General features: G+C 39.6%; 1 protein-coding gene across 4 annotated transcripts in view; it reads left to right on the top strand.

The window, feature by feature from the left end:
- Positions 1-2,459: 2,459 nt before the first annotated feature.
- hlcs (holocarboxylase synthetase (biotin-(proprionyl-CoA-carboxylase (ATP-hydrolysing)) ligase)) overlaps positions 2,460-25,515 on the top strand; it is a 73,865-nt gene continuing 50,809 nt past the window's right edge. Inside the window, exons 1-4 of one of the 4 annotated variants that reach the window (XM_052047222.1) lie at positions 2,460-2,841; positions 11,962-12,090; positions 22,900-23,062; positions 23,155-24,173. In XM_052047222.1, coding sequence (XP_051903182.1) covers positions 2,599-2,841; positions 11,962-12,090; positions 22,900-23,062; positions 23,155-24,173 — 1,554 coding nt within the window. In that variant the 5' untranslated portion in view covers positions 2,460-2,598. Of the gene's footprint in view, positions 2,842-11,961; positions 12,091-22,881; positions 23,063-23,154; positions 24,174-25,515 lie in introns of all 4 variants that reach the window. The other 3 variants (XM_052047221.1, XM_052047224.1, XM_052047223.1) reach the window with 3 other exon arrangements.

The raw sequence follows: 25,515 nt of genomic DNA, 5'->3' as shown, positions 1-25,515 counted from the left end.
TCCCCCTCCCCTCAGGTCAAGAGTCTGGGTGTGATCCTTGATAGCACCCTCTCCTTCACCTCACATATCAACCACATCATTCGTTCTGCATATTATCATCTTTGAAACATCCACCGGCTCCGCTCTTCTCTCACTCCTCAGTCCACTGCTATACTTGTTTACACCCTCGTCACCTCGCGACTCGATTACTGTAATTCCCTTCTGTTTGGTCTCCCTCAAAAACCCCTCCATAAGCTTCAGCTGGTCCAAAATTCAGCCGCCCGCATTATCACACTCACACCATACATAAACCATATTACACCTGTCCTCCAACATCTCCACTGGCTCCCCATTTTACACCGCATTCAATATAAAATCCTGCTCCTCACATTCAAATCCATTCATAACCTAGCCCCTCCATACCTATCTGACCTCATCCATATTCCTACGCCTGTCCGCTCTCTTCGTTCCTCCTCCTCTGTCCTCCTCTCTGTCCCCCCTGCTCGCCTCGTCACCATGGGAAAGAGAGCCTTCAGTCGCTCTGCTCCCCAGCTTTGGAACTCACTCCCAGCTGACCTTCGTAATTCAGACTCATTAACACATTTCCAATCCAGCCTCAAAACACATCTGTTTAGACAAGCCTATTCACTCGGACCATAAAGCCATTATTTTATTTATTTATTTGTTTTTGTTGTATTTTTTCTTATCTTATTTGATGTTGTTTTTAACATTGTACTCATGATTTTAACTGCTTGTTGTAAGGTGTCCTTGAGTTTCTAGAAAGGCGCCCACAAATAAAATGTATTATTATTATTATTATGTAAATGGTTTAAAACTTATTTTCTTTATAAATCTCGTTTAATCTTAAAGTGCATTACTATATTTTTCAATGCCAATTACTTGTTAAAGTTTGTACAATCAGTTGGATCAGTTGCAATGCATATATGTGAATGATAAAAGTAAATTGTTGAAGGAAATGTAAGGGGGTTCATGAAATGTGTTGTTAGAGATATGTTCATTAAATTACAACGTTTTCCTAATGTTCTTGTGCTTCATTATACCAAAACAAAGGAAAGACATATTGTTTTGGTTATTTATAGTAAAGTATGGTATCATTATAATGGTCCGGCCCACTTGACATCTACCGAGGCCGTATGTGGCCCACTATGTGAAATGAGTTTGACACCCCTGGTATAGAAGTTGTAGACCTCAAGTAAGACAAATTTTTATATATTGGTGTTTAAAAGTGGTCTTTCACAGTATGACCCCCCCTCCCCACTCCACACCAAAAAAAGGTCTAAAATACTGTCACAGTTGTTCACTCAGACAGTTGAACAAACAGACTCAGGAAGAGATTGTCTTTTCTGCCGGCAGGAGGCGCAGTTTTCTACGAAGCCACTCCATGTGCGCTTACCAACTGACACCCGACCCCTGCAACCTCTGCCGGCCTTTTTATTGATTGTGTATACAAATTACAAGTGATATATCAGAAAAACACTCCCTTCTTATATGTCACACCACTCAACCCAGCCCACCAATAGGCCCCTCAGAGGCCAAAACATCTCCTGGTCCAAACAATGGACACCTTACTTCAATGGGTAGATTTCACATGAATTGAGACACTGTAACAAGCCGAAGACATATTATCATGTTGCCCTCCCGAAGTTGAACCTTCCTGCCGACATTATCAGTTAATGAGGACTTGGCTTTATTCACCTCAAGTTGCCCATTTTTCTGTGTGCTCCATTGTGTACAAGTTGTGAGAACATACGGTTCGAGGTCAAGCATATACTGAAATGAAACTTTGAAACATGATAATATTAAGTTCGTCTTTCTGCATCAAATACCTTCCAATCAATGATTTTTCATGAGTAAACTATTAACAGCAAATACCTAATATTTTGGAGTTGTCAAGAGATTCTGTGGTCAGGTTGCAAGATTTTCAGAAATTAGATTTAATGTGACACGGAAGGAGCCTGCTCACATCTGATCTGAGAAATGTAGTAAACACACTCATATGTATCACAAAAAAAAAAACACCGAGTGATGGACATTAATATGTAAATTTACTTGAATGCTGTCCTGGTCTGCTAAGCAATTTTTGAATACTGTACTCTATCTATCTATCTATCTATCTATCTATCTATCTATCTATCTATCTATCTATCTATCTATCTATCTATCTATCTATCTATCTATCTATCTATCTATCTATCTATCTATCTATCTATCTATCTATCTATCTATCTATCTATCTATCTATCTATCTATCTATCTATCTATCTATCTATCTATCTATCTATCTATCTATCTATCTATCTATCTATCTATCTATCTATCTATCTATCTATCTATCTATCTATCTATCTGTCATGTATTACACGTCTCTTTTTGATTAATACCAAGTTTTTCCATGTACTCGCCATTTACAAAAGCCTTTTTATTTTGTCCTCGTATGTATGCCGTAGTTTGTGATCAAGGATGTGCTGCGCATGCGCAAGGCATATCGTTCCTTGGTGCGATTGGTAGGTTGATATCTCCTTGAATTTTTTTTTCGAGGCAAAGTTATGCTATTATCAACAATGACACTTTGTACTGTACATAGAGACAGTTTTTAGAATGTTGATAACATTGTGTTACGTTTATTTGTGGGTGCGTTTCCACAAATGTTATTCAAGGCTCATTCGCAACAGACTTTCAACGCTGAAAACAAACAGAACCCTTAGGTTCACCCGGAGTTCCCGTTCGTCCTCGTTATCTGTCCTGCCGACGACACCTCATTCAGTCCCTCCATGCCCGGACTCGGCCGAGGACATTTTTTTGCAGCTGGGAGACAAGTCAGTTACAGTAGCTGAACTAAAGGTATATTTTTTATGACACTATCGACGCAGCTATCAAAAGTATACATGTCTATTTCACTGCGGTCAAGCCAGCCTCCACTCGCAAAATCGAAGTCAAGTGAGCCGCCACTGCTATTGTCAGTGCTCTGCATTACGGTAGTCTGCTGCCAGCGAGCGGCGTTGGCCACCTTCAGAATAAAAGCGTTCCACTAATGCATAAACGTCATTTGTTAAAAGAATTTAATAAAAATATCAAATAAATAATTTCTTGGCTGTCCGGTAAAGATTCACTGAGGAAGAACAAGAACTCTCAGAACAGCACCAATCAGCATTCTCAAGTGGAGATAGAAAATAAAGTCAATGGTAATTCTACATCAATTTCACCTGATATTAAAAAAAAATCACAAAAAAAAATCAATCTGGGTGATCGCGCAACCACACCAGGTTGTCGACACTAGGGCACACCAGGTATACAACTACAGTACTGGCATTCAGATCGAATGTTCCATTACCAATTAAAATGCCTCTCAAATATGGCGTTTTGAGCTCCTCTCCTTATTGACCTGATTTCTGACAAGTTGATCTGAACGTCTAACATGTTGACATTTTCGACCGTTTTAAAAAAATCCTTAAAAATGTAATCTTTATCCCGTGAGGGCTGTAGGGCTGCGGATAACTACAGCACTCTGGCTATCCAACCCGACCACCCTCTTCTGAATCTGATGTTATATTTGGGAATAAAAGGCCTCCAAAAAGGGAAAATATGACCTGGGTCCCGACAAGTTGGCCTGAACACTTAACATGTTGACATTTTTGACCGTTTTAAGAAAATTCTTAAAAATGGAATCCTTGTTATCCCGTGAGGGTTCTAGGTCTGGGGATAACTACAGCACTCCCACTATCCAACCCGACACTTTCGTCCAAATGCGATATTGCATTGTGGAATAAAAGGCCTCTGAAAATTGAAAATATGATCTGGGTCCCAACAAGTTGGCCTGAACGCCTAAAATTTGGACATTTTCGAACGTTTTTTAAAAAAATTCTTAAAAATTGAATCTTTGTTATCCCGTGAGGGCTGTAATTGATGCCTACTTATCCCTCAACCAGACCCGATGTGTGTATCATCTGTAAAAAGTAATATGGTTATTGTGGAGATGGATAAACAAGTCTCTGTGACCTGGTTAGGTTATGAACAGACTGACATGAGTCTAATTTCTTAATCTTGACATTAAATTATTACAATACGATACAAAAAAGCCTTTTAACCAGAGGTGATTGCACTAAGACTGCAAAGGGAGCTCAGCTGCCCCTAAAATGTTAAAAAATAAGTGATTTAATACATGTGTGTTCAAATGTGTCCATGTCATTGACTTAATATGCGCTACAACGTGCTCAACTTTTGTTCCGAATCAGCTTCTTATTCCTGGTTACGACACAACACTCTTCTCATTCATTCCTGTAGCTTCACTCTGATTTAAAATGTGTGGATGCTGAGCGTCTACCGCGCGGACGTTGGGCGTCGGGAGAGTTCACATAGGTTGTCCCAATGCATTGAAACGAGACGAGTCATTGGATAAATGCTGGTTTTGTCCTGCCCATTGGACGCTCAGCATCTCTGGGAGTCTGTGGCAGTGGGTGTTTATTGGCTGACGCTCAGCTTTTCTGCTTGCTTGATTTCTTGCTCTTTGTGATTGAACGTGAAATGAGCCAATCACCGATCTTTTGGTGTCGGCATCAGTGGGAGCATTTTTCAATTCTCATTCTGTTCTGAGTTGAACTGGAGACTTCTTCTCATCATCTTAACAACACTCTCTTTGTGGAAAACGACTAGCGACATATTAATCTTTTATTTTAGGTGGGTTTTATTGTAGTTCACACATCACAGATAATTTTCTTGAATAGGAACGGAGAGTATAATTCACATATAAATAAACTGACACATTTTCTTTTGGTCGAAATTGAGCCTTTACACTCCTTTACACTACTTTCAACATCCACACAAACACAAATTTATACACATTTACAAATTTATTTACACAATGTTACACTCATGTACATATTAATTATGTCCATATACACACACACACACACTCAGATATATATAGATGAAGTTCTCCCAGGTGTCCAATTCACACTCATGGCTCACATACAATGCATGACCAAGTTAATCACGGTCATTCCAAGGCATTGCTCGTGATACCACCTTTCACATTCGTCACACTGTATCTATTTAAAGGGAAAAAATAAACAAACACAGCATTATAAAACAACATAAGCAAAATTTTGTATAGGGCATCTTTTAACCAGAATAACTAAGTTGTTTTTACAACTCAACATACAACATATTAATTTTTTCTGACTTGAATTAGTCAAATTTTAACAGTGTATGCAAACATAAACCATACCCGATGAACATCCAGGGTATGGACATAGAGAGGGTGACCTCCTACAAGTACCTTGATGTTCTTCTCAACGACAAACTGGACTGGTCCACAAACACGGACACCCTGATTAGGAAAGGACAGAGACGACTCTTCCTACTCAGGAAACTGAGGTCTTTTGGGGTTCAGGGGTCACTCCTTAAGACGTTCTATAACTCAGGTGGTGGCCTCGGCCATCTATTATGGCATTGTCTGCTGGTCAGGCAGCATCTCGGCCCGGGACAGAAAGAGACTGGAGCGACTGGTCAGGAAGGCCAGTTCTGTCCTGGGTTGCTCCCTTGACACTCTGGAGGAGGTGGGCAACAGAAGGATGCTAACTAAGCTAAAAGCTATGATGGCCAGTCCCTCCCACCCCCTCCAGCCCGCCCTGACAGCACTTGGTAGCTCCTTCAGCCAGAGACTGTTACACCAGCGCTGCAAGAAGGAGAGATACCGACGCTCGTTCCTACCGACTGCTGTCAGGCTGATGAATAAAAAATAACAATCATAATAATAATAATAATTAAATGTTGTGAAGGTAAATTGTAAATAGTACTGCGATTTATCCATTTGTGTTCATATTGTATTTAATTGAAAGATGTTTGTTGTTGTTGTTTTTTTCTCTTCTTCTTTCTACATACATTCTTGCTGCTGGAGGCTGTAAATTTCCCCATTGTGGGACAAATAAAGGATATCTTATCTTATCTTATCTTAAACGATCATAATGGGAAAATATATATTCATTTTCAGCAAATTTGCATTGTAGCGTTTGTTAGAATAGACATAACAGAAACATGAATGAAGGAGTCAGATATAAAAAAGAGAAATAAAAAACAGGGTGCAATTTTCTGGATGAATGTGAAGGCGTGAAAAACGTGTTGAGTCTCTTGACCGCCGTCAACATGTCAGAAATAAGGTAATCTTGCCACATTTCAGAGGCCTTTTATTCCACAATGCAACATCGGATTTGGACGAAAGTGGCTGGGTTGGATAGCCGGAGTGCTGTAGTTATCCCCAGACCTAGAAACCTCACGACATAACAAAGATTCAATTTTAAAACTTTTTTTTTTTAAACGGTCGAAAATGTCAACGTGTTATGTGTTCAGATCAACTTGTTAGAAATGAGGTCAATAAGGAGAGGAGCTGAAAATGTCATATTTGAGAGGCATTTTAATTGGTAATGGAACATTTGATCTGAATGCAAGTACTGTGGTTGTACACCTGGCGTGCCCTACTGTCGACAACCCGGTGTAGTTGCGCGATCACCCAGATTGATTTTTTAAATTATTATTATTTTTAATATCAGGTGAAATTGAAGTAGAATTACCATTGACTTTATTTTCTATATCCACTTGAGAACGCTGATTGGTGCTGTTCTGAGAGTTCTTGTTCTTCCTCAGTGAATCTTTACCGGACAGCCAAGAAATTATTTATTTGATACTTTTATTAATTTCTTTTAACCCAAACAAATGACGTTTATGCATTAGTGGAACGCTTTTATTTTGAAGGTGGCCAACGCCGCTCGCTGACAGCAGACTACCGTAATGCAGAGCACTGACAATAGCAGTGCCGGCTCACTTGACTTTGATTTTGCGAGTGGAGGCTGGCTTGACCGCAGTTCTATTTCATGGTTTTGCCGGTATTTCTGTGGAGTAACTCAAAAGTATTTTTGTGAGACTACGAAAACAGCATAAATGTCTCTTTCATGCTTTGAGCGCCATATTCCTTTGAATATAAAGTTAATAATGAATGAGCAGTCAAGCTGGAGAAATTGTCAACGTCCGTTCATCTTATCCGCCATTTTACTGAGGTCACGCCAGCATCCACTCGCAAAGTTGAAATCAAGCCAGCCGCCACAGTGTTCTATTAATCACTGTTAATAGTATTAACGGTGATTGTTAATAGTATTAACAATCTCTGTTAATAGTGATTGTTAATAGTATTAACAATCTCTGTTAATACTATTAACGTCTCATGAGGCGTGTCGACACAATGATACACTGCGTTGATACTGTGCTGATACTGTGTCGCTGACCACTGCCACCTGCTGGACCTTCAAAATCCCTGCAGCCAACCCACTTGACAGACTGAACAAACTGATTTGATGATGACGTGTATACAATGCACTACCTCACTCTACCCAATGACTGGTACTGAATGAGTTAAAAGCTCAGTGTAGCCACAAGCGCCGTTGTTTATGCTGTTTATATTGTCTATACTGTTAAGATCACATGTCTTTTTTTATATAGTGTAGCTGCTATCCTTTCTTAGCTGTGTGTGTTTAATGCACAGCATGTTTACATGCATGTATGCATTGAGGATTGAGAGGAAGAAATTTCATCTATGCTGCATGTCATACATAAAGCATATATGACAATAAAGATGACATTGACCCTTGACAATATCATTCACATCCATGCATTCATATTGTATCATTCAATGTGTTTCAATAATGTGAAATTCATGTGAATGAGGATGCTTGTGTGCTTTGTCTTCACAATTTTTGATTTAGAAAATAAGATGCGCCAGTGTTTTAAGTCTAGTGCGGTACTTGTTCTTCACAATATTCATTGTGGAGAATGCAGACTCACATCTGTAAGTTGACCCAAACATTGTGAGAATGTTAATTGCCAGCTTGTGCAGCAGAGGATAATTAGCTGCAGTTACCATCCTTGTCCAGAAAGTGACAGCGTCACACTGAGCCTCTTTCAGTGCAATATTTTCCTGGAGGTCAATCAATTCATTTTGCAGAGTAGCAGGTGTTGACCATTGAAAGACTTTGTGTGTTTCTGCAGAGAACTCTCTTACATTTTTGACCAGGAATGGGTTGTCAATGAACAGTAGGACTTGTTTTCCCAATATAAAGTCATCAAAACGAGTCTTGAAATTTGCAATCGGCTTCTCCAGGAATTCCATGTGACACTGAATGCGATCTTCTTTTCCTTTGGTCTGTTCCAGAAGTTTGGGGAAGTGTTCCATTCTCTCCTGTGGGTAAAAGGTAAAAACAAATAAGGAGAAATGCTTTAAAGGGGGTATGAAGTATTAAAAACATGTTAAGCAGAAACCATAAAATGTGTGTGGTATGAAATGGAAAATATAATTACCTGTAGGTCAACTTTGAAATTCTCCAACTTCCTTTGGAAGACCCGCACTGCTGACATCAGCTCGCACACTGTGCTGTACTTCCCCTGTAGCTTGAGATTTAGCTCATTGAGATGAGATGTTATACCTGCCAAAAATGCCACAACTTCCATTTTCTCATCATTTCTCAGAAGTTCCAGGAATTGTGTTTCTTTTGTGCTCTTGTGCCGTGACAGAAACATTTCCAGCTCTTTTCTTACGGCCCAAAACGCTCCAGGACCTTGCCTTTGCTCAGCCATCTGACGTTGTTGTGAAGGAGCAAATCATCATAAGCTGCATGTACCTCTGTCAGGAATATGCGAAGCAAGCGGTGCTGTAGTGCAGATGTTGCTCTCAAGAAGTTTGAGTTTCATCATTGTTGTCATAGTTTCAGAGTACACTTCTCCCAGACGTGCACAAAGGACAGACTGGTGGATTATGCAGTGGTAGCCTATCAAGCCAGGGTGATGCTCTCTCAGACGCTGAACCAGTCCTTTCTCTCCCCCCAACATGGCTTGAGCTCCATCAGTAGCAATTGACACAACTTTCTTCACATCTATCTGTTTTTCATTCATCAATTCTGACATTGCTGCATAGATGTCTTCCCCCCTTGTTTGTCCACTGAGGTTTAACAATCCCAAAACATCTTCAATGAACTCCCCCTTTGCCTCATCATAACACCTCACAAGCACCACCAACTGTGCATTATCAGTAGTGTCAGTGGACTCATCTACTGCTAGGGAAATACAATTTTGTATTGGATCACAAAGCTGGCCAGACAAATCAGCAGCAAGGACTTCAGTTCGTCTGGTCGATGTGGAATCTGACAGTGGAATTTGGTTTATTTTGGCTGTCATTTGCTCCTTTTCTTTGCCTTCAAACATTGTGCCCATAACTTATGTCATGCATTCTTTTATAATTTCTGTATCAAAGAATGGTTTCTTGTGCTTACCCAAAACCCAGGCCACTTTCAGTGAGCACTCTGTTGCTTTTTGTTGGTGTGTCATACATGTCACAATCTTACTGCTTGAGTCTTGATATGACCTTTTCAGTTTCTTCATTTCGTTTGTTCTTAGCTCTGAATTAGGAGGGAAATCCCGTTCAAAAGAGCTGTGCTCTGTCACATAGTGGCGTTTAATATTTTGACTCTTGACCAGAGCTACCGTCTTTAGGCATACAGTGCACTCCGCTTAATAGAACACCATTGGGCCGAAGCGCTTCTGTTCTACTAAGCGGAGTTTCTATTAACCGGAGACACTTTATTAGGTACACCTTCAGACACGTCGACGACCAAGTTATGCACGCAGAAAACCCCCTGCTGACGAGTTAGAAGAGATATTTCGACTGTGGACGTCCATATCTTTAATCAAACAACAAAACAACAACTTTAATCAACTTCAGTCAAACATCTCAAATCACGAGAAAAAATTCGTTACTTTTGTCTGGAAACAGGAGTCCGTAATTTTGCGGTTGACTTCCCTCTCAATGCGCTGGATAAGAGGGAAGTCCTGGAAACCGCGGGCGTACCTTCTGAGAATCCGGCAATGCATCGTATCGTCTGAGTATGTCCTTCTTATCCGCAGGTGATAGCCCTCGTCTCTTGAATGAAGTTGAAGCCATTGTGACGTGCGTGTGTCTATGTCTGGAGTGACGCGTGCTACCTGTTACTGTATACGGCTAGAACTACCGCGTTTTCTCGCGATAGTGGTACAGTATCGCGATAGCTACACTTCGAAAACCACTAGTTTACAATGTTCATTGCTTGCGGCCTGTTCTATTAAGCGGAGATCTGTTCTACTAAGCGGAGTATCTTTATAGGAAATTGCATTAGGCAAATCCGTTCCAGAGCCTTTTGCTCTATTAAGCGGATTACTCTATTAACTGGTGTTCTATTAAGCGGAGTGCACTGTATTAGACACAGTGGCTTGGTGCTCGACAGAGGTAGAATGAAAGCATAGTTGTCAGTCCATTCTTCATTGAAACGCCGATTTTCACTGTCCACCTTTCTCTTTGAAGCAATTTTAGAGGACGCCATTGTGACGTTTATTTACCTGTTCTGCTGTTAAACAGCTGCAAAGACCCCCTGGTAGATGAGAGCAAAACTGCACACAATCGAAACCTTCGTCTTAATTGTGTGTGCGGCTCTCCTGGACTGAAGCTGTGAGCACACTGTGGCGTTGCGCATGCGTCTGTTTCCGGCCACAATGAACTATTTTGAATGCGTGTGTATTGGGATAGACGCGTGCTGACGCTTATGTATGGGGACACCTTAAATTCGGAGGAGCCAATCAGCGCCTCGTATATGCTGACGCTTATGTATGGACACACCTTCAGTTCAGAGGAGCCAATCAGCGCATCGTTATCGCCGACATGCCCTGCTCAACCAGGGTCTCCAGTCAGTCAAACATTATACACACAAAGTCGCGCTGCCGCGGTCCTCTGCATTACATCTGTTAGTGCATGCAAAGAATACAACGGTTATTTTAACAAGCGATCGCGGTAATGCGCAGATTATAGTCCACAAATATAAAATGTATAACTTAAAAATCACTTTATAAATTATTATTTTATACAATTTGCTGAGGGTCCGGACAGAGGAGGTCCGGACAGAGGAGGTCCGGACAGAGGAGGTCGGCGGTCCGGTCGTGGATCGCGGTCCGCCAGTTGAGGAAGAGGGGTATAGGTAAACAGTACTTAACCCCAGATATCCAACGATAATTCAGTGATCCCTCGCTATTTCGTGGTTCGTTTATCGCGGATTCGGTGCTTCGCGGATTTTTTCTAACATATTCATAAATTTTTTTTCCATATACATGGAGTACAGTACTGTATATGTGACTCGCTGTTGTTTTCCAGCTTCTCCCGGACTGTTTGCGGACTTAAAAAACAAAAACAAAAAAACCCCTGTATATGTTAATTGGTCGCTACTTCACGGATTTTTGTTTATCTCGTGGTTTTGGTCCCCATTAACCGCAATAAACGAGGGATTACTGTACTTTAATTAAGATCGGATGTTACATTTCAAAATAAAGGTCTCTGTAATGTGCAACTTTGACCTTTACTATTGAAATAAAAAAAAACATTTTTAAAAAATCTGATTTTGTTACCTCGCAATCAGACCAGTTCTATGCAAACTAGGCCACCCAAAGCACTCGTCAAAATATTATATTGCATTTCTAAATAAAAGCCCTCTGAAATCTGCAATTCTGACCTTTACACATGATTTTTTAAAAATCATTTAAAAAATTAAAAAGAAATTCAGTATTGTGCAATCAGACTACTTCTACGGCACGCTAGGCCACCTCATGTTTTCAACCAAAGTGTTGTCATTCTATTCTGATGTTGCATGTCAAAATAAAAGGCCACTCAAGTCTGACAGTTTGACCTTTACACCTGATTTAAAAAAAATTATCCCAGAAACAGACCATGTCTAGTGCACATCGGGCCTCCCCAGGTATCCACCAAATATACTTTCAGATCTGATGTTGCATTTCAAAATAAAAGGCTTATGAAATATGAAATTTTGACCTTTTCACCTGAATTTTAAACAATCATTAAAAACTAAGTTTCATTATTCTGTGTTTTTTTTGTTCTGTCCCTAGGTATGTGATGACAGAATCAAATGGAACATCTTATCGGGGTCACCCATTGCTTGTGGTACTCCAATCGACAACATTTCATTCATGATCGAAGCTGCTGGACACAATGAAGGCCACAGGACACCAAACAGTGTAGGCACTACATGCTGTTTTATAACTGTTAAATGTAATTTTGTGGGCAAAATGTGACACCTTAATAAACATTTTGGGGATTTGGAAAAATATAGATGAAAGGTACTTCTCTGCAAGAGTCTCAGAGGCAAGCTCATGATTTGAAAATTCATGTCAACAATTTTACAATGATTCTCAACGTTGACTGAGAATACCGTGTATCGAGCAACCCTCTTCATATATCTGCAAATTGTTATGACAGCTGATTTACTTAATTAATGCATTAATAGGGCTGAAATGCTTCCTCGAGTAATTCCAAACTGCTTGAGTCATTTTTTTCTGCCTCGAGTACCTGTCTATTTACATGTAAATTGTCAGGAAGAAGGCCAAGTTTAAAATAATCCTTATTTACCAAGTAATATATGGGCAGAAAGTTTTATTTTGAAGTTGTAACACTGGCAGGCTGTTGCTCCCTAACTGCTTACTTGACTCTCTTCCGGGACTTTTTTGGGAAGTCATACACAGCCAAACCTCGGTTTTCGAACGTCTCTGTTCTCGACCAAATCGGTTTTCACCAAAAATTTTGAGTTTTTTTATGCCTCGGATTACGACCGAAAATTGGTTCTCGACCAAACTGAGCGCGCTTGAATGTGCCACTCGACTCCTCTTGCCTTCCTTACATGAGGAAGTGACGCTTCCTTGGGTAGACGAGGAAGTGATGCTTCCTCGTGTTGCGTTCCATTGTGAGCAGACGTGTTCAATAAAACTTTAAAAAAAGCATCCAATGTGAGCGGACGTGTTCAATAAAGATTTATTTTAAAAAGCTTCGTGTTTGTTGACATCTACGCAAATCGGACTGTTATTCCTGCATTGTGTATCAGCCCCTAATCATGGCACCAAATAAAGCAAGTGTAAGTCGTAAAGCTGGTGAAACAAATAGGAAAATAGTGCGCAAAACCATTAAATTTAAGAAAGATTTGACTGCAAACTGTGAATCAGGTGTACGTGTGTCTATGTTGGTTAAGGAGTTCAGCGTGCCGAAATTGGTGATCAGCAGCATCCCAAAAAAGAAATACCATCTTAAAGTCACTGATGTGGCTAAATGATCTCATTTGTTTAGCAAACAAAGGCCATATATATATTGGAGGAAGTGGAGAAACTTTTGCTTATTTTCATAAATGAAAAAAAGCTGGCAGGGGGCAGTCTTAGCCAAGATACGATTTGTGGCAAAGCAAGACAATTGTATTGAGATTTGATTAAAAAATATTTGAGCTGTCAGTTTAGCGCGTTTTTATTGGCATTAATTTAAATGAATTTTAACAGGATACAATTTTTTCTCGCGAGATTAACGCGGCACACGCCACAAGCGGATGTTACGTTGCTCTATAAATACACCAGAAACAAAACAACAAGCGCGCTGCAGAAGTCCACGCCCATGTCTGTTTTGTCAGCCACGGCAGCAAAAGGGATACTTAGAGTTTATGAATGGAAAGTTTACTTTTAAATAGTTGCCATATTGCTCCACTGACAAGACCAAAGTTATCTATTCTTCTCTCTCTCTCTGTATCATACAGGTATACGATGTATGCCGCTGACGCGATTGTTACTTGTTTGGAACTATTTTGTGTGGAAGGTTACAGTGGTCTGTGTCCATATAAATAGAGCGGGTGGAGCTTCTCTGTGTATGTCTGACAGCGACAGTGCGCTACGGTGGTAGCGACCTAGCGAAAAGTAAAACGTCTCCAGTGTTGTCATCGAACCAAGTGTAGTCATTTGAAATGAGGTCTACACAAAACCGTAGAGAGACTTCCGCGCAAGAAGGACCAACACAATCAACGTAGCCTGACTGTGTTAGGGGGAGTGAACCCCCCCCCCCCTTCCAGAATGGTTTGCCCCTGCAGCACAGCGTATGCTGGCAGGGGCAGCGTGTGCCGGCCGTACAAACAAGCGTGTGCTTGTTTGTTTGGCCGGCAGTTTCGAATACAGCGGCACATAAGGAACACTGGTGTCCGGTGTCTCGTTATTCTTCAACAAACATACAGAAACAGACTGCTGTGTTGAAAGCGAACTTGAGAAAAACGAAGTATGCAACGATGGTTTAAATCCACTATAGGCTGAGTACTAGTGTACCTTAGATGTGCACTTTATAATGTTATATTGCTCTGTTTTGATTTCATAAAAAAAGCTGTTAGAGCAGCTGTTGTGTGACAAAATATTTTTTTCACCGTTATTGATGGACAGTAGTATTGTGTGAAAGATTATGTGTGAATAAGATAAGATATCTTTTATTCGTCCCACACTGGGGAAATTTACAGCCTCCAGCAGCAAGAATGTATGTAGAAAGAAGGAAGAGAAAAAAAACAACAAACATCTTTCAATTAAATGCAATATGAACACAAAATGGATAAATCGCAGTACTATTTACAATTTTCCTTCACATCATTTAATTATTATTATTATTATGATTGTTATTTTTTATTCATCAGCCTGACAGCAGTCGGTAGGAACGAGCGTCGGTATCTCTCCTTCTTGCAGCGCGGGTGTAACAGTCTCTGGCTGAAGGAGCTACCAAGTGCTGTCAGTGCGGGCTGGAGGGCTTGGGAGGGACTGGCCATCATAACTGCACCAAGTGAAAAATTGTTCACGTAAAGTTGAAAATCGAAATTGTTATTTAAGTAAATATTTGCATTTGGCACATAGAAAACTGATTCATGATTCCATGTTGATGAGAGCATTAAAATGGGGACAAAATAGGACAAAAAATGTAAAAGGAAAATTCATAAACGATAAAAATGTGTGAGTAATCACAATTAATTTTTTAGTTCATTTAAGTTAATTATGACAGTTGCATTTTTAATTAGATTAAATATTTTAATCGTTTGACAGCTCTAAAAAAAATATATATATATATATCCTAGTATTGCTCCTGAAGAGTTTGATTTTAAAGCAAGCAGAGGGTGGTTCGAAAAGTTTAGGAAAAGAAGTGGGATACACTCCGTGATTCGTCATGGGGAGGCAGCCTGCCAGTTCAGACAATCTTCAATCGCTAATTGAGATTGCTAAAAAACACCAAATTACACTGACACTGTGTTGCGGGCATTCAAGTCCTACGAGCAGCACTAGCTGTGCTCAAGTAATAGACGTAAATAACTGCACACTTTGATGTTGACAGTTTGATACAGTCGCCGTTCCTGCTGATCACCTTTTTAATGAAGCAGGCTTACCCCAGTGTGTTCTTTTAGTCACAAAATCGCCACTGTGTTTCTGACGTCACTGTGTCTTATAGGCCAAAATTTATGGGGAGAGATTCATTTAAATTCCCACACTGTTTCAAGGGAGGAAAATACTTTGCTGCTATGCACAATTTAACGTTAGATGTAAAATGTTGATGATCTAAAAATCAAAACCTGTTGTCGTTTATTTTTAATAACTAATAATGCATTCAAACTAATCACCAAAATTATTTCAGGAGCACAATAGAAAAAAAACTTTAACCAGCAAAACAAAAATATATTAAATAATTTGTGCTTTAAAAAAAAATAATCAAAGATGATGTCTGGATTAATGGCTACAATGAGCATGTTTTGCAATGCACAGCTTTTCGAAAGCAAGGTTTGAAGGACACAGCAACTCTCGGCTCCTGCTCAATGAGACCTGTATTTTAGTTGACTGAAGTAGCACTCAGTAGCGCCACTGCCCCAGAACGTAGTGGAGGTGCAACTGCAAGTTATTTTAGGACAGTAAAAAAAAAATTAAAAATCATGTTCCCCAAGGTCAAACGCACCCCCCCCCCCCCCCGACGGAGCCCAGGGGCGCGCCCCACTATTTGAGAAACACTGCTTTAAAGGATTTGTCAAGATGATTCTTGACTCAACAAACACACGACTTGATAGTTTTTCTAGGGAAGTACAAGAACTTAAAATCAGTATCAATTTCATCCAGAAGGAGGTACATGACATTAAAAAACAGCTAATGAATGAAACCGACCACAGTAAAAACATGCAGACTGAAATATATAAAATATGTGACAGTTTGTTAATATTAACTGATAAGTTGGATTACTAAGAGGGACAATCAAAAAGACACAACTTAATAATTGATGGAATTGAGGAAACACAAGGAGAAACGTGGACCAAAAAGTGCAAAAAATCCTCAAGGATCAACTGCAGATAAAGGAGACAATCGAGGTGGAAAGAGCTCACTGAACGGGAAGGCATGAATCGGGAAGACCAGTGCTGGTGAAATATAAAAAATATAAGGACAAATCAATGATTCTACAGATTCTACAGAGAGCAAAATATTTAAAAAGCACCAAAATTTACATGAATGAAGACTATACAGTTGTCATGCGTCAAAAAAGAAAAGAACTGCTCCCAAAACTAAAAGCAGCATGTGAAAGAGGGGAAATTGCCTACTTGAGGCACGACAAACTAATTGTCCACGCCCACACCATTACTCAAGAGAACAGCCTCGAGTTCCAACACGCATACTGAGAACTGGTCACCACCAGACAAAAAACTTTGACTCTACTGATATAGGAAATTCACAACAAAAACATGGACTTCAAAACATTTGATTATGCTGACCACAAGTCATTCAATCCTGAGAACAACTTGGACCCGGACAATAATTTCTTCAATCATAATCACACCATCAAGTATTACACAGACGAAGAATTCAACACAAATGTAGTACTGAAAAATACACTTTCAGTGATTCACTTAAACAGTAGAAGTCTGAATCAAAACTTCACAAAAATCCAAGAATACGTGACTAAATTCAATAAATATAAAATAATTGCCATATGAGAAACTTGGCTTGACGATGAAAAAACAAGTGAAATGAAAATTGAAGGATATGAAATGTTTTCAATTAATAGGGAAAACAAAAAAGGAGGGGGGGTCGCAATATATGTAGACAAAGCACTACGATGAAGTAAAATTGAGAGCCTCACAAACACAACAAAGAATCTAATGGAAGGCCTAAATATTGAAACGCATTATAAAAATGCATCAAATGTCATCATAAGCTGCATTTATAGGACACCAGGATCTTGTTTAGACACATTTAGTAAAAAACTGACAGATATGCTAAGTGAGTCCCATGATAAGAAAACACGAATAGTGTGGCGACTTTAACATCAACTTATCAAACCCAAATAAACAGAATAAAACAACAGACGTCATAAATACTATGTATAGCAACAGTCTTTTCCCAGTAATCCTGAAACCCAGTAGAATAACAGTCGATACGGCCACATTAATAGACAATATATTTATAAATAAGATTGACCATAAAATGGAAAGTGGACTTCTTATAACTGATACATGACCATCTACCAGTCGTTGCAGTCATTCATAATCAATTTGATAGAAAAACTAAATTAACAACTCATATATCAGAAATATGACTCAGAACCCAACATTCCATCGCAGCTTTCAATCGAGACTTAGACAAACAAAATAAGTCCGAAGGTCTACACACACGAAGATCCAATTACAGCATTTGACGCATTTCAGTCAACCATAACCTCTTTATATGATCAACATTTCCCGGTAATTAAGGTCTCCAGAAAATACAAAGACCAAAGTAAGTCACGGATAATAAAAGGCATAGAAAACGCATGTAAGAAGAAAAACAATTTATACAAATCTTTTCGAAAACTCGGAACCAAAGATGCTGAAATAAAATAAAAGACCTATAAAAACAAATTAGTAAATATTATAAGAACTAGTGAGAGAGATTATTTTCATACATTATAAGAGCAGAATAAAAGCAACACTCAAGAAATATGGAAAATATTAAATTATGTAATTAGAAATAGTTCTAAAAAAGCAGATTATCCAGAGTACTTTATGAAAGATAAAAATACACATTTTAAGAGAACTGCAGAAATAGCAAATGAATTTAATGAGTATTTTGTTAATATCGGTAGTAACCTAGCAAAACAAAATCCTGATCCAATAAATTCTTTTGAAATAGATAAATACATGGAAAAAAACTCTACCACAATGTTTCTTACTGCTGTGAATCATAATGAAATATTAAATATTGTAAAAACATTCAAAAATAAAACATCAACTGATTGCTTTAATATTGATATGACAATAGTAAAACAGATTATGGAACTTGTAGTGTGACCTTTTACATACATATGCAACCAATCATTTAAAGCTGGTATTTTTCCATCAAAAATGAAAACAGCAAAAGTCATTCCAATTTTTAAAAGGGGAGAAAGACACTCGTTTACAAATTATAGACCAATATCACTGCTACCACAATTCTCTAAAATATTAGAAGAACTATTTTCTAACAGACTTAGAAGAGTTGTTTTTGGCAGAGTTGTTTTTGGCAGGAGACCAATCAAACACCAAGTTAAAATAGAGGTAAACTCAATTGAAGTAGAACGAGTTAATGAAAATAAGTTTCTTGGACTAGTGATAGATACAGTATTAAACTATCCTAGAAGCCACACATAGACAACGTTAAAAAAAAAAAATATCAAAAACTATAGGGATTCTCCACAAATCTAAGGATGTGTTAATCATTGTACACATTATACTACTCATTATTACTTTCAGAGGTGACCTACTGTGTGGAAATATGGGGAAACACTTGTAAAAAGAACACACTACCTGTTTTAAAACTACAAAAAAAAAAGCAATCACTATCATCAATCAATAGATCAATAGATCTAAATATACAGAACCCACGAATCAACTAGTCATCAAATCAAACACAATGAAATTCTATGACCTGGTTGACTTTAAAATTGCCCAATTAATGTACAAAGTACATTATAACCTCCTGTGCCAAAACATCCAGAAGCTTTTTGAAATTAGAGAAAGCTGTTATAATTTAAGGGGTACTAACCTATACAAAAAATCCAAAACAAGAACAAACATCAAGCAAAGGAGTGTGTCGTGTTCCGTTTATAGTTAGATTCGAGGAGACTTTAATTTTGGCAAAACAACCCGGAAATACCTTGTCATGTTCCGTTTTTGGTTAGATTCTACAGCACTTTAATTTTGGCAACACAAACCGGAAGTACCTAGTCCAGTGAAGACCTCATGGTTTTGTGCTAGCTGTTGTCATTGTTTCTCGTTTTCTTCTTGAGTATATGCCTTGGAAAGCATCGCCATTTACAGAGAAAAACCTAAGGAAAAAGAAACTAAAGCTCCATCTCAACATTGTGCATCCTTGGTCTTTTTTCGTTGTTCGCTATCTGTCTATCTGTTCACGTCTCGGACACGGACAAGGAGTACAGAATAGAGTGTATACAGTAATAGGTGTCAATCTATAGAATAATTTTGAAACAGACCTGAAAATGAGTATCGTATTTTCACGACTATAAGGCGCCATTAAAAGTCTTAAATTTTCTCCAAAATGGACAGGACGCCTTATGGTGCGGAGCGTCCTTTATATGCCCTGAGTTCCAAAATCTGACTGACAGCCGACACGCTGTTTATATAGAGAAAAGGCGGAAGCGACTGTGGCCAGCCATGCGGGAAAGAAGTCGGCCAATCAGGGAAGGGTGGGCGTGTATATATACATATATGGAGAGGGAGAGAGAGGGAGAGAGAGGACAGGCAAGCTAGTCCGCCAATGGTGAAGGGTGGGCGTGTAAGTGGACGCCTCAAGCCAGTACCAACACTTGTATAGAGTGTGGCAATGTGCATTGTTGCAAAACAACTCCGGTTTTGGTTTCTAAGAACCCCTGAAAATAAATTTGACAAAAAGACACGCCTACGAAGCTCAGTTCAAACTTAAAGCCACCGGTTATGCTTTTGGCATGCGTGCCCATCTCACAGCAGCGGTGAAAAAAACAAGTCAAGCAAATGAACTCTGAGCTTGCCGTTATTCCCGGAGGCTTGACTAAAGAACTCCAACCGCTGGACATTGGCATCAACCGATCGTTCAAAGTAAAGTTGCGAACGGCATGGGAACAATGGATGATCGGTGGCAAACACAACTTTACAAATAGTGAGAGGCAGCGCTTGGCGAGTTACGCCACAATACGTAAATCGCTTGTCGAAAAAAACGAATTCAAATGATTCATACAAAAAAACTACGCAAAAATCAGTGTTAAGCTGATATGTTTGATATATCGATAACATATAGTAATACATCAGAATTATGAATATGAGAAAATCAATAAAAAATATGCAAGAGTGAGTATGTATATACAAACCAAGAGCTGTAAAGAGAGATTACTACAGTACACATAAGGATAAAAGCATTGATGATATGGTTTTTTTCATTCATTCATCTTCCTAACCGCTTGATCACTAGGGTCGCGGGGGGTGCTGGAGCCTATCCCAGCTGTCTCCGGGCAGTAGGCGGGGGACACCCTGAATCGGTTGCCAGCCAATCGCAGGGCACACAGAGACGAACAACCATTCGCACTCACACTCACACCTAGGGACAATTTAGAGTGTTCAATCAGCCTGCCATGCATGTTTTTGGACTGCGGGAGGAAACCGGAGCACCCGGAGAAAACCCACGCAGGCCCGGGGAGAACATGCAAACTCCACACAGGGAGGCCAGAGCTGGAATCGAACCCGGTACCTCTGCACTGTGAAGCCGACGTGCTAACCACTGGACTACCGGGCCGCCGATGATATGTTGATTTTTCTTTTATTTTTGTATTGAAAAAGGATCAACTAATATGTTGCTATAGAACAAGGGGTATGACTAGATACGTTTCTTACTTCCTCCTACGCCTTTGAACATAGAGTTGTGATGATGACTGTTTTTTTCATTTCCTTTTTACAATGTTTGCTTGCTTTCACTTTTGTCAATTTATTGTAGTATTGTGTTTTATATTTTCAATAAAATAAACAAACAAACAATAGAATGAGGCAAAATGTGAAAGGAAATGCTTCCTTCTAAGTAATTTTTTTTGTGGGTCTTGTGCTTTCACATATACAGTACCAAGTTTTGGTAAATCTTGATGAAACATTCAACCGCAGCGTATTCATTCAAAACTTGAAGCGTGCTCAACAAAGCAGTGTTTTTTTTAATCACTAATGAACTGATAAAATATTGATTATTCTGCTAGCTATCATGTCTCTAAAGTTTTCACAAATGTTAAGACCATTAAAATCAGCATCATTTTTATTGGCAATCGACGCGTTACAATGGCATCAGTGTTCAGTAAAGTAAAAAGCTTTACTTTTCCTGATATCCACGGTTTCAAGAAAATCGGCTCAAATCTCGAGGAGTTTATTAAAATGTGACCACTATAAAAGGCCAAAAAGAAGAAGAATTTTCAAAAGTGCTGACTTCCTGTTTGGATTAGCCTATATGTCCAATTGATGTGGACATATACTGTATATAGGACCTGGGTGTTACATAAACCTGCAAAATTTCATCGATCTTGATGAGATGCAGCAGGGCTGCTTTGCTAAAATATGCAAGCCATTTTTTCCCAATATGAGCCTTTTTTTCAATTGCACAATAAACTACGAACATATTGATCATTTTGCCAGGTCTGATGTGTGCGCATCATCAGTTTCAATGCATGTTTTTTTGGTAAAGTGTGCATTGCTATCGCAACAGCATTTCATGAAAAATCACAAACTTTGTGTTTTAACATCAAGACAGCCTAAACAGTCTTCTAAGCAAATTTGAGGTAGAACTGGTTAACCTGCTCAGAGAAAAACATCAAAGGATAAAAGATTGGTTCAGGTTTCCGTGCGACTACGACCATACAAAATACATATCTTCGGGCCTGGACTTTTATCAAATGTGAACCTTTTTCAGAAGATTGGATTTTCATCAGACTGAGTTGCCACGCCTTTTGCTGGAATGTCACAATATTTGGCAGAGAGCATGATCAACATTGTGGCTTTTCTGACACAATTTCAGTATTACGGGCTCGGTGCAATACGTTAAAATGTTTAAAAAAAAACAACCTTTCTTGTCATCACTTGGTGGGGCAGTAATCATAATAAAATATTGTCATATACATTTCTTTCGGTCATGACTATTTGGATTAAATTTTTGTTGAATGCTGTTACCGTCGCAATGCACAGTTTGCCAATAAAATAATAATTTTGAGGGTGTAACCACGCACGAAAACTCATGAAACTGCACACATCACGCCTGGCAAAATCATCAGTGTTGTTTTTGTTCAAAATTTTTACAAAATGTCTCACTAGCTCCCCCTAGATATTTTCAACAAAGCAGGTTCGATTGTACGTTTTGCGTAGATCCATTTAAATTTGGGGGCGTTTGTAACTGCCCAAGACCTACAAAAAAGTCTCTTGCAGCCAGGAAATTCTGGTCCACCATTCGACGTCTCAGGAGGGGGAAGCAGTGCACCACTAACACTGTTGTACAGTGGGGATGGGGCGCTGCTGACCTCGACTCGGGACGTTGTGAGTCGGTGGGCAGAGTATTTGCTGTCTTAACGTGAGAACCACAGGCACTCTCTTCACCTGTCAAGCTGCCATGAATGTCTGAAGCTTTTTATTTCACCCAGTGCTGTTGGCGTTGCACTGCTTTCTAAAAATTAAATAAAAATATCAAATTTGGCACACACATCACACATAATCACCATTTTATGAGTTCATTGTGCGGTAAATAGCTGAGTTGCCCCCGCTACACATGATTTATTTATTTTTTTATACATTCCACATTTTTCCACTTTACTCGAGCGGCAATGTTTTTGACGCACGTTCGTAAGTCTAATTTTGGCTCACAATACAAAGCGAAAAGTTGACCACACGATTGCTCGTAACTCAAATAACTCAAAGTATCATTGTTTATTCCGTCCTAATGTACCTAATTGAACTGCTATTATGACAGGAACGTCAACTTTCACAGGTGCTGAAGTGGTCAGACTTTTGCCAACCTCTGGCCTGTAGCCCTGGCAAGCCATTCAGTGCAGTGGCTCAGGCCAGCGTTGATGATTTCAGTCGACTGGCCGTAGCTTTTTTAGAGGATCGCCTACAACTGGATAATGGGCTTGTGCCATCAAAGATTGTCCGTATGTATCTCTGTAGTTAACCATTGTTAGTTTGTATGATGTTCTAAATGTATTTATTTGACTTATGGTATATCTTTTCTTTGTCTACCCAGCGATCATCCTCCATGAATCTATTCTTAGTGAGCTGATTCAGTGCCCAGAGGAGCCCATGAATGTAAAGTCTATTCTGTTCGACAACACTCAGATTGGAAACCGTCAACCTTTGCCTTATCATGTGTTGCCTTGCCTCCAGCACCCTCAGTGCTGTAAAAGTAACGTACTTTTTGCCCCTTGTGCGAAGAAGGACCAAGAAAAACTACCGACATCAGGGCCAACGTGCATCAGACAAGATCAAGGTCCAGACTCTGAGGATCATTTCTTGGGGAATCTGCATGACATGAAGAACCACAGGCACTCTCTTCACCTGTCAAGCTGCCATGAATGTCTGGAGCTAGAGAATAGCACAATCCTCTCTGTCAAATATACTTCAGTAGAGAACATTTTAGATATCCCTTATGATCACTCACTGTGTCTGGATAATGAGGATGAGACTTTTCATGACTTTGAACATGATGTCAAGAGTTATTTTTGCAAAAGCAATGGATTTGAATTCAACAACAAAATTCCCAATGTAGTGGTGTACACAAATGGTAGCAAAGAGCGTTTTAAAGCAGTTCAACAGGTTTTAACGGAGTGTCTCAACATGGAAAAGTACATTATATATTCTCTTCAGCCACATCAAGTCCTGAGTGAACCCTGGATGGAAAATTCTAGGCTATTGGTGCTCGCAGAGGAAGAAGTGCTCACCTCCCAGCTTCACACAAGATTTATGAGCTACCTGAGCCATGGTGGAAGGGTCCTGGGGCTCGCTTCCTCCCTGTGCCCTGCAGGTATCAATTTAGAGAACAGAGACCAACAAGCCGGGAAAGTGTATAGACTGAGCTTCACACGAAAGGACAGCGCAGAATTTGAACTGAGCGTATTGGCAAGTGGGAAAGTCTTTGTCGGAGATTTCCTGCGATCAGGGAATTTGGAGCTCTGGGGGGAACTTAAAGATGGTCCAAATAGGAAGGATATGGTTATCATCAGGGTAACCCATGGAGAGCATGGAGGGGAAGCTGTCTTGTGTCAGGTGAGATGTCTTGAAAATAATGTTCGATGATTGAATGATTTTTGTTTGTTTGTTTTTGGGCAGGCCAGCACAAACAAGTTTTTTCTGAAATGTCAAACAACCGTGTGATAAATAAATACAAGCACAGAAAAAAAAGAAAAGAGACATCGTCATGTCACCATTTGCAATTGCTGTAAATGTGCTGCTTTATTCAATCTTTTATTTTATTTATTTCCATATTTCAACACTATATATGAGATATGGGAGGGCTACGAAACAATATAATATTATAAGAGCATTATTATGTAGGAATTGCTTTGCTTTATTCATGATTGAGAGAAAATGTTTTGGAAATGTTTATTCTTATCAGTCTGATGTTGGCAATTCATGACAATTTGTTCTTAATTATTACTCCCAAGAATTTAGATTAATGAACATTTTATTACAACCTAACGGCCACAACTCAGATTGCCCGCCTAAACAAAAGTCAAGTCAAGTCAACAGTATTTATAGAGCACTTTCAAACAGCCATCGCTGCATACAAAGTGCTGTACATGGAGCAATTTAACATGCACAATAAACAGTAAGACAAAGCACCAAAACAGTAAAACCAAGAACAAATCTAAGTCATGCTGAGTCGAATGCCAAAGAATACGAGTGAGTTTTGGGAAGGGTTTTGAAGATGGGCAGCGAGGAGGCTTGCCGAATGTTCAGGGGGAGGTCATTCCAGAGAGAGGCATTCTGGACCAGCTGAAGGCGCTTAATGGAGGACTGGCTGACTCCAAAGTAAAGGGAATTGCAGTAATCGAGCCGGGATGTGACAAAGGCATGACTTACTGTCTCAAAGTGTTCATGTGAGAGGAGAGATTTTATTTTGGCCAGCTGTTTAAGGTGAAAGAAGCTGGATTTAACAACGGCACCAATTTACCGATCGAGTTTGAAATGACTGTCCAGTTTAAGGCCCAAGTTTGAGACTGTTGACTTAAGATAAGGAGACCGGGGCCATAAGTCTACAGGATTGAATGTACAAGGGCCACTGGGACCAAGAGGCACGGAACATGGCCCACTCGGACTCAATGTCCCCTGGCTCCCCAGGAGGTTAGAAAAGCTTTGCCGAGGTGGGAGTTGAAACTCCTGACAGAGGGTCCTGCTATAGACGCTCCCAAAAAACCCTCACAATACGTTTGTGTTTGGCAGCTTTACCGGCAACTCTCCCCCAACATCGAAGCCAACTCACCACCATGTGGTGATCAGTTGAAAGGCCCCCCCCCCTCTCTTCACCCGAGTGTCCAAAACACGCGGCCGTAAATCCGATGATACAATGACAAAGTCGATCATCGAACTGCGGCCTAGTGTTTCCTGG

This window comes from Hippocampus zosterae, chromosome 16, assembly GCF_025434085.1.
Source record: "Hippocampus zosterae strain Florida chromosome 16, ASM2543408v3, whole genome shotgun sequence".
Lineage (NCBI taxonomy): Eukaryota > Metazoa > Chordata > Actinopteri > Syngnathiformes > Syngnathidae > Hippocampus > Hippocampus zosterae.
This window is presented reverse-complemented; position numbering and strand designations above follow the sequence as displayed.